A 14,031-nucleotide genomic window follows, 5' to 3' on the forward strand; every position below is an offset into this window, starting at 1 on the left:
GCCAAACAATTTCATTGTGAGCTCCAGGTTAGCAAATGCTTCACTTAAGTTGACTATATTGTATGCTGTTTTTATCTATTCTATACTGAAATGCTGAAAAAATCTGTTTTCAATGTTATAACATCCACAGGGATATCTTGTGATATACGCAGGCGCGAGCAAATATAGAGATTTGTGTTGCACAAGAAAATATAGAACCCGCAGGTGATATGTAGTGTATTTGGATACTTATTCTGCTAACATCGTAAGTGTACATTGACATTATTTAAGCATACAAAATGGTTTCATTTTTTCTTCTGATCTTGTAAGTGTACGTGAACAGTTATTCTTCCGGCATGATAAGTGTGCGTGGACATTACTTGAGCAGACAAAATGGCACGAGGAAGTAAGTAGGCAGACAAAATGGCACGAGGAAGTAAGTAAGCAGACAAAATGGCAGGACGAAGTTACTAAGCAGACAAAATGGCGTTACATTTTATTCCAGTATGGACAGTTCACATGTATAAATCCCCACAAATGTATGTGCACATGGACATTATTAGTCAAGAAAAAATGGCGTAATGTTTACCTCCAGCTTCGTAAGTGTACATATATACATTATTTAAGCAGGAAAAATGGCACAATAAAATGTGATTGAAAGTTGTTCAAAACCAAATGCGGCAATAATTTGCATCGCTAAAAGCAATAATACTTCAGCCGTCTAAATTTAATGTATGTACGCTTTTACAACCTTCTCCGTCCTACATCATTTTTTTTAGTATAAAACTTGAAGTGTACTGGATTACTTCAAAAAATTTGTAACGATTCATGTAAAGAACATTCGAGATTGTGGTCGTCCAGTGATGCGATTCATTTATAACCTTTGAAATGGCTGTATGCCTACACGGTCATTATATTGATGATGTTTTTACTATATTGTTTAAGGTACGATGAAACATTCCCGGACAAAACAATACAATCTATCATATGAATCATTTGTACTTTACGAATGTTTACTGAACCGCTTTGAACTCATGGCGATCCGTTCTGGGTGAGTGGGAAGACTGGGTTGTACATAATAACAGTTAGATTTTGGGTATTTGCCAAAGTCGACAAAAGCTCGACCTCGGCCGTGTCTTCAGACTTTCAATACTTTGAAACAACTGACAGCATAAGGTCTGAACAAGGAGAACTACGATTAACCAACCAATAATTAGATGAATTGAATTCACGTTGTGGATACATTGTGGCCATGTGCAGCTATGTTTGTCCAGTCATAGTGAGCCAAATCAGAGCCGTCCTGACGCTGTCAGCACTACAGAATGCCATTTGAACTTGACAGTTCAGACTACTGGATCAGTATGTTAGCATTTCCGCGGCTTCAGATAAAACTGGAATCGAAACTCCTAATGCTTGAATCACGCATAACCACACAATGTCCAGAGAAACAAATTTAGCAATGGTTTGATTGACACTGTGGGTTTAGGCACCCTTCCACAGCTATTCTGTAGCAATATGTGGTTTTGATCCAATTGTGCACTATACCGAAGGTCAGTTTGTAGAACTCTCAGGAGAACCAATAACTAAAGATTCGTCTCTCTCCTGGCCTTGTTCGAGATAATGCCCACTTCAGAGCAACATGCTCAAAGATTGGATTTCGCCTTAAATGGACGTCAGGAATTATGGGGTGCAAGACGAGGACTCGCTGCCTGACAAGTAAAACGACTCGACGTCAAGCTTAAGCTTCGTTTACAAACATCGGCGTGGATACAAGCGTTCGAAGATGAAGGATTATTTGCCGTGGTGACATTTCATGAAGCTTTACATGTGACTTGTATTCCATTTGGTATTGACGGAAGAGAGAAATTTAATATTGTATCTGTCGACTCAAATAAGGCTCGTATTATGTCAAAAGGAGATAACCAATAAGCGAATCACTGTAGTATTGCATACTGACACTAGTCATAATATAACGTATGTAGTCTGGAAAAGCTTAATTTGTTTTTGAGTTACTGGTGCTATTGAAAGTTAATGTAGATTAGTTAAGCTGTCTGTTTTATGTCAAATTCACCTCGTTTTTCACGAACAATATCAGTATGAAAAAAATTTAAAGCGTTAACAATAATCATGCAAGACATGTGGGTAATTTGATGCAATTTGTATCCTGAAAGTCGGAAAAGCCAACTGAATCAAAGGAGTCGTCGAGAGGTTGAAAAGACATTTATGCCCTGCTTCCATGCGGTTGTGATAATCAAAATGGTATACAAATGCAGACAAACATTTTCATCTTACGTATGTGAATTTGGTTTGTTTATTCCATGTAATAGCAAAACATGAGCTACTGTTCCAGATGCAAAGTACAAGTGATGTGTAATAGGTTAAGTAACCAGACGACGTCATAGAAAAGAGTGCACACATCCACTCACAGGTGGCGATTCAGTTTCCTCTAAATAGATCAAGGCCTAATTGGCGTGACTTGGCTTCATCTGCGTTTGGCGTTGAGATACAAGTTAAGATACATTTCGCATGGGGCCAACTAGAATAGCACTCCAGAGAGTTTGCAGGTGCTTGAATTTTGCTTCGTCATCCGACTAACATACTCTAGAACTATATGTATCAACGGTTTTATTCTGTTAAATAAATCTCGATGACAGCGACTAACAAAACTGGGGGCCAAAGGCCAACAGGCGAACCATTCCTGTTGTCTTGACAACTGGTAGAATAACGAAGTTCAATTTGTGACTATTTTTGAGGGAATGATTTCCAACCTGCAGGAGAAACACTTTCCAGTCGAGCTAGAGAATGATGGATGATCTATTACAAAATACACTATTCAGAATACGATTTCATCTTAGCACCGAACCATCCCGCGAAATGAAAATTGTATACTCCGCCCTTATCTAATGTCTAAGCGATCCTAATTGTCCTCTATCGGAAGTAATCGAGGATCTATTCCCGTCAATTGGAGACCTCAGCAATGGGTAATGAGATCCCGCCGTGCCAAGATAGGCCACGCAGACAGACACATGGGTTTACTCGCTACATGGAAAAGCAGGTCATTATTAACAGGCGTATAAAAACACCCACATATGAAGTCTGGTGAATCTGTCAATGGGCCGCTTGACACTCGTGTTAATAGGAAGCGGTGCAAGTTACATCACAAATGTATTTAACGATCAGGCTAATTTACGTGCATGAGCCAGGCCAGTCTCTGGTCGCACTGGCTGTTCCTACAACCCAGCTACCTCACAGAAGGGAGTAATTAACATAGCTGAAATCTTGGAGGCAAGTGTGATAGGCTACTCACATATGACACCCATTTTCGAGTGCAATAAAATAAATATAGCAAACACAAACCTCAGCTGAGATAAGAATTTATTCAAATGCTGTCGACTAAATGAAGATTTTTTTCCACTGCCCACAGTTAGGAGAAGTACACCAAATTTCTATAGACGTGACCCAATGTGTTTCACCTACGATATGTAGGTCCTGTAGTCCTGTATGCAGCTTTTACAGAGTGTGCGGGCCTATGTGAGGTAACATTGTCAGCAATATCTCTGTCGGGAGCCGGAGAATAAAACCTACAGGAAATCATTACATTTGATGTCTGTCCGTACGTAATCAACATAGTATATGCTTCATTAAAGAAAGGAATCCGCATAGTTAAGGACAAGCGGGCAGGCAGTTTTGTAGAATAAACATTTTAGACGACGAGATGATGTATGTATGTTTAGCATTGACACCATAACATTGAGATTGGCGAAAGTATTCTAGATTCGAATTCTATATGCCCGCCAATAACACGTTGGGGATGCGATGTAAAGTAACGCAGTACTGCTTTTAAGACAAAGCCAAGCGTAACATACTGGTTGGCCAAAGAGAAATATGCATCCACATTCACTAGTTGAAATTTACCTTTCCCCTAGTTCCACTAATTAATAATTGTTGAATAATATGTTAGTAGCAAGACACTAACAGGATCCCGCTGACATATCATACAAAATGCTATAGTGTAAACTGCAATCGGGCACAGGCATCTCCACTTCATTCATCGTCATAGTTTTGTGTTGCCTAACTGTTAAATGTAGGACTGAAGAAAAGCCATGAGGGCAATTACCGCTCGGAAGTAACCTCCCCTCTTGATTTGTCACAGTTTAACTCTAGGCCTACCTCACCGCAAATAGGCATACATGACCTGAAGGCGTTTGTAGACTTGATTTTATTGTACGGCTTGGCTTACAAGATATTAAATTTAATATCATTTCAAACGCTCGACGAATACAATGTTTCTTTTCATCCACTAATTCACTTTAGACATCATTCAACAATCTCTGCCCTATAGCTGAAATAATTCTACTATAAGCATCGTTATCACAGTTCTGTTGTTTAAATATTCATGTAACACATGTCTACACATGTCTACACATGTATGGTGGCTTTCTTACCCGTTTACTTATTTTGTCCATACTTCTCAGAACAGGATATCGATACAACCTTTCTTCCTAAGTTCATCTTTCTTTTCATACGCCAAGACGTCTGCATGGTGGTTTTTGTGCCCACTTAATCTTCGCCAAGCAGAGTTATTGCAATTTCCTTTGATCATCACATTTGTTAGACCGCAGAGAAAATATTACATCCACAGTCCTTATTGCCTATACTCATCTCCAGCTGCATGTTGTTCATCGGGAAACGTGTAGCACGTGTTATTTCTGAAGGCACGGGGTGACAGTGTAAAATGTCACTTATGCATGGAAATAAAAAAAAAATGACAGGTATACACATGCACCACAGAACTGCGATCACCAATCGAGCACAAATACAAACGTTTTCACCGTCGTTAACTCATTCAAAGTTATCTCCCCTGTAAGGGGATATGTCCAACAGTTTGTGACTTTAATGACAATGTCACCCGACTTCCTCTCATTAATAAGCTATTCCTGGGACATGTGTAGGAAAAGTCGGACAGCTCGAACAGCTAAGTCCAGTGCTTCATCCGTCAGACTCTCCAAACGTACTACAACATAAACTCACTCGATAAAATATATCCTGACAGAGGTCTTTACATGTTGTTCAGTAGTCTTACTTGAAATTCTGCTCCAAAATAAAGAGAGTAAAGTTACTCCGATAGTTGAATGAAGCTTCATTCTGGGTCAAGAAAGTAGGCCTACACATTAACGCGTCCGTTCTAGTCGTACAGAGATTGGAAGGTTGTGCCAAACAACAATTGCTTAGAGGATTTAATGTAAATTCTGCTCTGTTTGACTTATTTATCTTAATTTGCAAACCTACCTGAATCTATAAGTGTGGGGGTCACCGTAGTTTTAGAGATTGTTGTAGGTACGGTAGGGACGGTATGTGTTGTTGGTATCCTGAATGAAAAAAATCTACATAAGATATTATTGGAAAAATAAATAAGTACCGTACATACCTAGTGTTGTATAAAGACATTTTCTATTCTGTCCTTGAGTGTGACTATTGTGTGGACTGGGTCATAAATTTAAATTCTTTTGTTGAAAAGAAGGCATCTAATTACACAGTACCAAATTTCGCCTAAATTCATTTATATGACTGTTCCCGCCGCTTAATGATTAGGATCAGTAAGCAGAAAAACACTTGTGTTGAAATCTAACACAACAGCTTGCGTGGTCATTATTCACCACAGAAATGTGTTAACCCAACACAGTCATGTGTTAAAAAATGTGATGTACACAGGTTCGTATTACAAAAGATGTGTTGAACAAAATTGAGGTAATTTATACTATACAACAGCATTTGCAACAAATATTGCGCATCACATCCAACATATCTTGTACTCAATTCTTTCAACGCCAGACCTTTTGGACAGAGATTGAGATAGAATGTTCAAATATGGCACAACACTTTTGTTGGAAAGAGCACAAGTTTGTGTTCATACAGCACACATGTCTTTTGTGTCAACAAGTATTTTTCAGAACGGTCAAGTTCAGACGCTAGGACACACGAGGTACTGTCGACGACGCTTGTGTGGACGTTTGCGCTTAGTCTAACGTTCATTTAGTCCCACTTATCTTCCACGGTTATGGTGTGCATGTGTGAATGTCAGCAACTTGCCGAAAGTCAATGATTTACGCCGAGCAATCCGGTTTACCCAATCCATAAAAGTGCCCACCATCATGTACGTGAAAAAGTTGTGAATATGGCATCAAACAAGAGTGAAAAAAATAACAATAAATAAAGCACAACGTCAAACTCACCGCTCTTTCTTGTAACTGTCCAAAAGTTTTATGAGTTCTTTTAATAGTGTCTGCCTGTCTTTTCTATCTAAAATACAATACAAGACAGAAGTGTTTGAGATCAGTATACATGTACCTGAATCATACGATCTGCTGACGCCTGAGTATATATTTCTGACCAAATTAACATAACTGGTAGATTCCAACTATATACATCCTTCTTTAAGATAAAAATTTTAAGAGTAAAAGATTTACTCACTGAGTTTAAGGAACAAATACAAACCTATGGATCCCGACTGATTGTCCGTAACTGTCTCTCTGTGTATGAAATTGATTAAGATTAAAGAATTTGGTTATATGAATATATGCAATCTAGAATGTGTGTTTCGATTATTCCAAAATAAATAAAAATCTATAGACCAGCTTACACGACCATGCGGATACAGTTAAAGATTGCATGGGTACGAAGTTACCATACCATATGAACAGCTTTCGCAAGCCTAAAAGCCATTAATAGAGTAACTACATTAACTTCGGTAGCTGACCATTTTTACATGGGTAAGTGCAAGATATATATGGAATATAATGCAGCAGTAAATTTCGTAGTATATCTGGGTCTATTATATTCGTAATACATACGGGTTTTCATTTATAACAGTTGTGGAAGGAGGTAATGTCTTCTGCACAGACGGAGCATCTGGAGTGACAAACAAGAAAAGATTCCTCATTATAATTTTTGTCCATAATGTTGTTTACAACCGGTGCGCCTAGGATTTCTCTTCGAGCACGTGTTTACAGAAATGTCTGAAGCGAGTAGTCTAATTCAGAAACGACACATTGCAGGAAATCCATTCGATGTTTAACAGTAATATAATGCGATTTAGTGCATGCTAGGACGTATTTACGTTATGGTGTATTAGGCTAGTGTTATTCTGTAACAACACGCCTCACGAAGATAGTTTTATATTTACATACTTTTTCTAAAATCATCACACATGATTATTTTCAAAATGCCATGAACACATAATTTAAAACAGGGGAGTTAAGCCAAAGGCTGACTAAAGGGAGATCAACACAAAAGTAATACGCCTGCCGAAATCTTCTAATGCGTCGATTTACCTGTTGTAGTTTAACAGATACCCTTACCTGTATGTGAATTGTATATTCCAGTTGCATGATGTTCTGTGTTTCTGTAAAATCATTTTGAGAAACCGTAAGTAATTCCACAAGAAAATAAATTATGCACTTATCTGGGATGAGGTTTAACAACACTTTCCCGTAATAACAAAATAATAAATGGAGACTGGTGTAAACAAGTGCCAGTCAAGATATACGAATAACACACAACCGATAAAAACAAATACATACTATTATTCAAGTGTAAATATAGGTAAATGACACAGTTTATTTAGAAAAGCCTCCAACCAAAACACATGCTTACTCATTCTCCTGTCGTCTGTACTTTTGTATGACTTCTGCTATTTCATCCAAAACGTCCTCTTCTCTCATCTCTGGTTTACCTTAAAGGAATTTGCACACATATATCAAATGCTATATTTTCTTAATCTCAAATCTATTCGCTTCATTGTAACATACCAAAGAATCGGTAATCCCGCAGTCCTCCGTTATTAATTACGTTTTCAAATCAAATATCACACTGGTGGTATGTAAAATAAATATTCCAACTATTTAACCAGTTTGTGTATAACTACATGTCTAGCTTTGAATTCTACTACATATCCTACTGAATGAATTGAAAATGTAAATCTTTATCGCATATTGTCGTCTGAATTTAAAAGTTTTGGTTTTTACAGTTGGTTGAAGGCCAGAAATACTCCATTTAAAGTTACGAGAATAAGGCTAATAGTTGTAGTCTGGCTAGAAATTGTAATGCTGCCTAGAGTTGTAGTATGACAAGATTGTGGCCGAGTTGAGCTTACAGTTATAGTCTGGCTAAGAGGTCTAGTCTGGCTAAGAGTTGTACGCTGGTTAGGAGTTGTGGTCTGTCTAAGCTGTAGTTTGACAAGACTGTGGCTAAGGGTTGTAGTCTGGCTAAGAGTTGTAGTCTGGCTAAGAGTTTTAGTCTGGCTAAGAGTTGTAGTCTGTCTAAGAGTTGTAGTCTAACAAAACGTCCTTTGCCTTCATTATGTCGAGGGCAAGATGTTACAACCAGCTTAACACCACTAAAGTTATCCACTAAAACATTTAACGTTAGTACGTTTTGGTTGGAAATCTTCATGACAGTGCTTGAAACACAGGCAGCCTCTTTGTCAAATCCCCAAAAAAAACCATCACCAAAACAGTTTTGCGCCTCTCACACTAAGAACTGATTACGAATTTATGAAACAAACCTGCAGAATTTGTTTGTGTAACGTTTTCTTTCTTGAAACTGGCCCTTGTAACAGCATGATCTACACTGAAAGAACAAAGTCTTTGTCAGTTTGTTGTAAGAAAAGCTAAGCATCCAACAGGCCACTTACATTCCCAGGTGCATGTATACAGTGACACACTCAGGTTTGACTATAGCATGAAACTAAATTACTTGGGAGTACGCACATACAGTTGTTCGATTCAGTTTATGACCATTTTAGAGAAAGCCGATCACGGCTGAATTGTACAACAATATCAAAACGCTTGCTTTTCAGTCTTTAAGTCAAACGAGATGGGATTTCAATAGCCGCCTTAAGCAGAGAATTTGTGCCTTCCACATCTCACTGTTTGTTCCACCATGGTGACAATAATTAACGCGGTCATATGTACGTCTGATATGCGTATATGTAGGTCATATATATAGTTCACTGGTAAGTTGCCAAAGGTCGGTGATTTTCCCTGGCACTTCTCCTTCCTCCATCCTTAAATCTTACCACCTTTTGACCAACAAAATCTGCTGAATTTGGCATTAAGCTAATGGTGTGAAAACCATCCAGGTGTTTATAATAACATTGTGTACTTTCATGAATAGTTGCATTCAAAGGCACGAGTCAGATACCAGTATTTCTGTCTAACCTGGGCGTTATTCACGAGCTATACGAGACTGAAATTGGATTTGAACGCCATGCATAAAATAGCGACTGACCTTACATTATTAAAAACTAATGACCACTTCTCTGTCAAATGTCGGACTTTCGTACGTACGTACAGGAGGTAACAAAATGTGAAAGTCAGACTTTAATTTCAAAAATATACGAAAGCAAACTTTCATTTGGATGAACAAGGTATTGAACCAAAGTTTCTTCAGATGTGCACTTGGAGTAACCGTTACTATATAAGCACATTGTTATACTAACTGTGGTTACAGCGATGCGTCAGTATATACATGTAGGGACTAGATCTAACTTCGGTGATCTTGTACCTACCTGTATATGGGAGGCCCTTTCCTGCCATTACCTTAGGAAACAGAAAAAAGGAGAATCACAATACAGAACAAAAAAGAATCACATTGTAGAGCAAAATAAAAGACTTAAGGCACATTGTTGGAGAATGAAACCAGGGCAGCGACGACAGTGTGATGATTGGCAAATGCCAACACGTAACTAACGTTTTATTTTTAAAAAAACGCAGTGAGGTTAATCAAACTGCTGTTTTGTCATCACATTTAACACACAATAACATTAAAACAATGCAAAGAGGCCAGGCTTCAGGGATTCAGCAGAATACTAGTTTGTGCGGGAATAGAATGTATAGACTTACAACATAGGAAGTAAAACAAACGACGACAGTGTGATAATTGGCATATGGTCACACGTGATCGGTGAAATACTGACCCTTATCGATTTACCTCAATCACTGTTTTTTTGTTTCTAACTCTTCAGTAGTTACACTCTAACTAGCAAAAAACTTTAGAAGAATTAGACAATAACAACGCAGAGATGTTATAATTGCATTTTATTAGACCCAATTGGTTTAGAATGACGCAAAATGTTGTGCTGAATCGAGTGTGGACATATGTCTCGCGTCGCACATGAGCAAGCGAAGTTTTAGTGTTGCATGAAGTGTTAGGTTGTAATGTTTCTACTTTGGTATTTACTGTGGAATAAGAAATTCACTTTTGCCAGGTATCTTTTGAATTACCCGAGTTACACCATATAACTATACAAAAACTGTATGCCTGACTTATATAAGTATAGTTTTCCTCATGCATCCCACATTTTACCTTGTTCCTGTTATGCAAGTACGTAAATTGTATTATAATAGCTTACCTGGCGCATCCTCCAGATCTCTGAGCATTTTTTCTAAATCATCTGTCAAACCACAGGAAATGGAGGATTGGTATAAGAGTAACAAACTGCATGAGTACGCCTTTGACATTATATATAAACAGCTTAATTTTTAAATACAGCTGCCTTTCATAATATGATATCACACAGTGCCATATGTATATAGAGGCCTAACGGTATCTTTTTGATAAGTGTGGCTTTTATTCAGTTAAATCATTCAGACCTTGCATGCATAGAAATGTTCAGTAAATAAAAGTTTAATGAATGGGACTGAATATAGACAGATAAAAAACATTGAACTTATAATCTTCATCTACAATATACTCACCTATATATAGAAGTTGAAATTTTCAAAAATTAGAAATACATGACCTTCATCGCCGGCTTCTATGTTGATAAAAGGGGAAAAATTACTTAAAAATTGTGTTTGGTATGAAATGAGGCAAATATTGGGGAAGTTGAAGATCATCTAGCATTTGCACGATAGCTGTCTATATCAATAACGTTGCTCATTTAAAGGTATGAATTATATGATGCCATCCAATCTTGTGCGCAGATATATGATGAAATGTTATTTTGGAGAATTAAAACCTCTTTAGAGCAGGTTTTGCAAACACGCAAAACAATACTGAGTGCGTTCAAGAATGATCACAAATCTAATCCAGACCATAAATGTTCCAATCGGTTAAGAGTACCAGTGGTTTCATGAATTGCAACTGTGTATATCGACCAGTTATGAACTATGGCTTTATTTTGTACAGGAACACATTGTCCAGTGTATTCCAGTTTCCAGTCTTACTTAATTGTGACCAGAGTATGATGTTTCTTCACAGTGATAGGTTGTCCTCGAGGAATGGGTAACTTAAAAATGCACCCACCTGTCTGAGCCAGTCTGTCTTCCCTGCCAGCTAGGCTAATGGCCACAAATACGCTTAGTATAGCAATGACAGCGCTCTGTACTTTCACCTATAAAATCAGGGGTAATGAAATTACTTATTATTTTCTCACTTTTTTACTTTTTAAAGATGTTTATAATTTAACGTGGCTAAAATTTAGAGGCTAAACAGTTCCACCTCAGCAAACATCACCGTGATAAAACCTTCAGGACGCTGAGTTTAAATGGAGACATCAATCTTTTTATGATATAAAAGCATATCATTTCCATATCAGACAACTTCGCTCCCAGACATGTGTTTAGAAATAACCCACTATATATAACACCCACAGGCCGTTTCTGTCAGACAGATAATGCATTTGGACTTTCAGATATACTGGAGCCTCTGTTTAAACTAATGTATATTTTCAAACTTTAACTAAGTGCACACATAGACACAAACGCGTTTCAACCATAGATATATGCCACATACGAAAGCTGAGATCCGACTCAACCCCAGATTTGTATTTGTCTCGTATATACTATCCGATTCCGTAAGGACTGTCTGCTAGCTTTAATAGCCAGTTTAGTATCACCACTGGTAATAGAAAGACACAATGTATTTATATTTTTGTAATCCTAAACGAATACTGCCTGTTGTGTGTTTGAATCCACATTTCAACGGATATTGGGTAGCCGCATTACTGATACTTCTGGTGCTTCTTGTAGGCTTATACAACCCTATAGGATATTACGTAAAATGTCCTGATCACAAAGCAAATCCTTGTATTTCAGTATCATGTTAAGCCCTTGAGGAAGACGTTAAATGTACCCAGGAGGATTGAAGAGGAAAGGTAATTTATAACTAGAACTGTCTTCCGGAATGGTTTTCTCGAAGTCGGGACGCCTGGGATCAAACCCTGGTCGGTTCATACCGTACCAAAGATTTTAAAAATGGTACTTGATGCTGCCTCGCTTAGCGCCCAGCACTGAAAGGTTAGAACAAAGAAACAGGGCTGGTTGGCCCGGTGTCAGTATAATGTGACTAGGTGGGGTATCATGCCTGGTGTCTTCGTTTACATTCAGTAGATCTATAATTTGGGTTTTGAAAAATCTTCATCTATACTTGTGTATTGAGGGGTTGGTACGCCAGGTTATTTCTCATTTTACTCCCCGGAATTCACTTAGAATGCACCTCTGGCCTTGATTGGTTTCAGAGCTCACGGGCCTATGCCGCCCAAGAACCCTCGCTTTCTGGGATGGGCGATTTCCCCAATGTTTTGAAACCGTCCCGAGGCGCTTGAAACAGTGACGGCTATACGCAGTATAATTTGGGTTTTACCAAAATATGTCTATACGGGACATTCATTACGACTTGCACGCTTAGTATGCACAGTCACACAGGAAATAGCCTAGAACTCCTCTCTAGCAATCTGGGTCTCAAGATCTTCCGAGCATAGCCCCATTGGGTGTGTACATGTATATTAAATTCCAAGGCAATCGGATAAGTGGTTCTGGAGAAAAAGTCTCTTAGAGGATAAAGACCAGCGTAAGTGAACAACTTCTGTGCTTTACATATTTGTAGAAAAATAACAAAAAATACATTCCGAAAAAAATAAGGATCTGAGCGAAAACAATCGGCCTTCCAGCTCTCAGTTTGCCATCCCAATTAATAAATAACACATAAACGGTGTGAAACATTTTACAGAATGGCATACAAATAAAACATGTGGCAATGACGCGCCAGGAAATGCCTCTATTCTGTTTCTGTAAATCTGTTTACTTTCTCTTTTCGTTATCAGAACTAATGGTAACATCGAAATATAGCGTGCACACGAACATTATAAGGATATACCTCCAACGCTTGGCGTACAACACTCAGCTTTTATTAACGTCAATTATGAATTATGAAATGTACCTGTAACATGAATAAGAGAAGTAATTCATTTTGGCCATCTTAATATTCAGACTTAAATTAAGTCATAGAGATTTCTCCTGATGCTGTTCAGTGAATCAACAATAAATGTATACCGCTTTAATCAAACTGGAAAAATGTATACGTTTGCTGTTATGAGATTAAAAAAGTTATTTCGGTCTTCCAGATGAAATGTTATTTGGGGTACACACTTATCCCGTTGACCTATATATACTTGTATAATTATACATACCTAGATGTTTGTTTATCTCTGATCCTTAATCCCGCATGAACAACTGTACTTGTCGGATACGCTTCTGTCGTTTTGCTAATACTTAAAATAACTCCATTGTTTATGATAAACATAAAACTTTTTTTTTATCTGTAATGCATGATATGAGATGCAAAGCAGATAAAGTCTCGCATATGTTCATCTCTGCATACAAACAGTTTGCCTTACAGGTAAGTCAGGTGTTGATCATTACATTTACGCTTCAATGGCGCCCCATACGTCAGACTCTACAAAAAGCATTTATACACATGTCAGTCGTACATACGTTTTCCTCTTGCTTTCAATTCTAATAGCAAGAATAGTCTAATAATGTAACCAAAAATAAAAAATAAAAAATCAGTTTCATGAATAGTATGTAGGAATTGGCTTCTTAACCAAGGCTCCCCAGTATCCGTCTTTTGTACTTGTACATATGATAGCGTGTTGACGCCTGTGGGAGCTACGACCTATCATCATTTATTTATCGTACACAGATAAATTGTTATAAATTAATGTAGTATACATATGGTTTGTTTCATCGCAAGATTCCCATGGCCTGTATT

At 37.8% G+C, this 14,031-nt stretch overlaps 1 protein-coding gene across 1 annotated transcript; it reads right to left on the bottom strand.

Annotated features, from left to right (window-relative positions):
- Positions 1–4,887: 4,887 nt before the first annotated feature.
- Positions 4,888–12,215, bottom strand: LOC135471075 (uncharacterized). The gene is made up of 13 exons (XM_064750122.1): positions 12,115–12,215; positions 11,826–11,880; positions 11,287–11,374; positions 10,391–10,432; positions 9,548–9,578; positions 8,543–8,607; positions 7,633–7,711; positions 7,338–7,381; positions 6,831–6,888; positions 6,475–6,509; positions 6,213–6,279; positions 5,269–5,348; positions 4,888–4,993 (listed from the first exon to the last, which is right to left on the bottom strand). The coding sequence occupies exons 1-13, from the start codon at positions 12,213–12,215 to the stop codon at positions 4,911–4,913; spliced, it is 828 nt and encodes a 275-aa protein (XP_064606192.1). The 3' UTR covers positions 4,888–4,910.
- Positions 12,216–14,031: the final 1,816 nt, after the last annotated feature.

This window comes from Liolophura sinensis, chromosome 7 (genome assembly GCF_032854445.1).
Source record: "Liolophura sinensis isolate JHLJ2023 chromosome 7, CUHK_Ljap_v2, whole genome shotgun sequence".
Lineage (NCBI taxonomy): Eukaryota > Metazoa > Mollusca > Polyplacophora > Chitonida > Chitonidae > Liolophura > Liolophura sinensis.

Excerpts from the sequence above, each read along its gene's own strand:
- LOC135471075 (XM_064750122.1), bottom strand. The coding sequence starts at position 12,215 with ATGAACCGACCAGGGTTTGATCCCAGGCGTCCCGACTTCGAGAAAACC. Across the intron at positions 11,375-11,825 it reads AGTCCTTACGGAATCGGATA|GTGAAAGTACAGAGCGCTGT; the intron begins GTATATACGAGA and ends CTGATTTTATAG. Across the intron at positions 8,608-9,547 it reads AAAGGGCCTCCCATATACAG|TGTAGATCATGCTGTTACAA; the intron begins GTAGGTACAAGA and ends TTGTTCTTTCAG.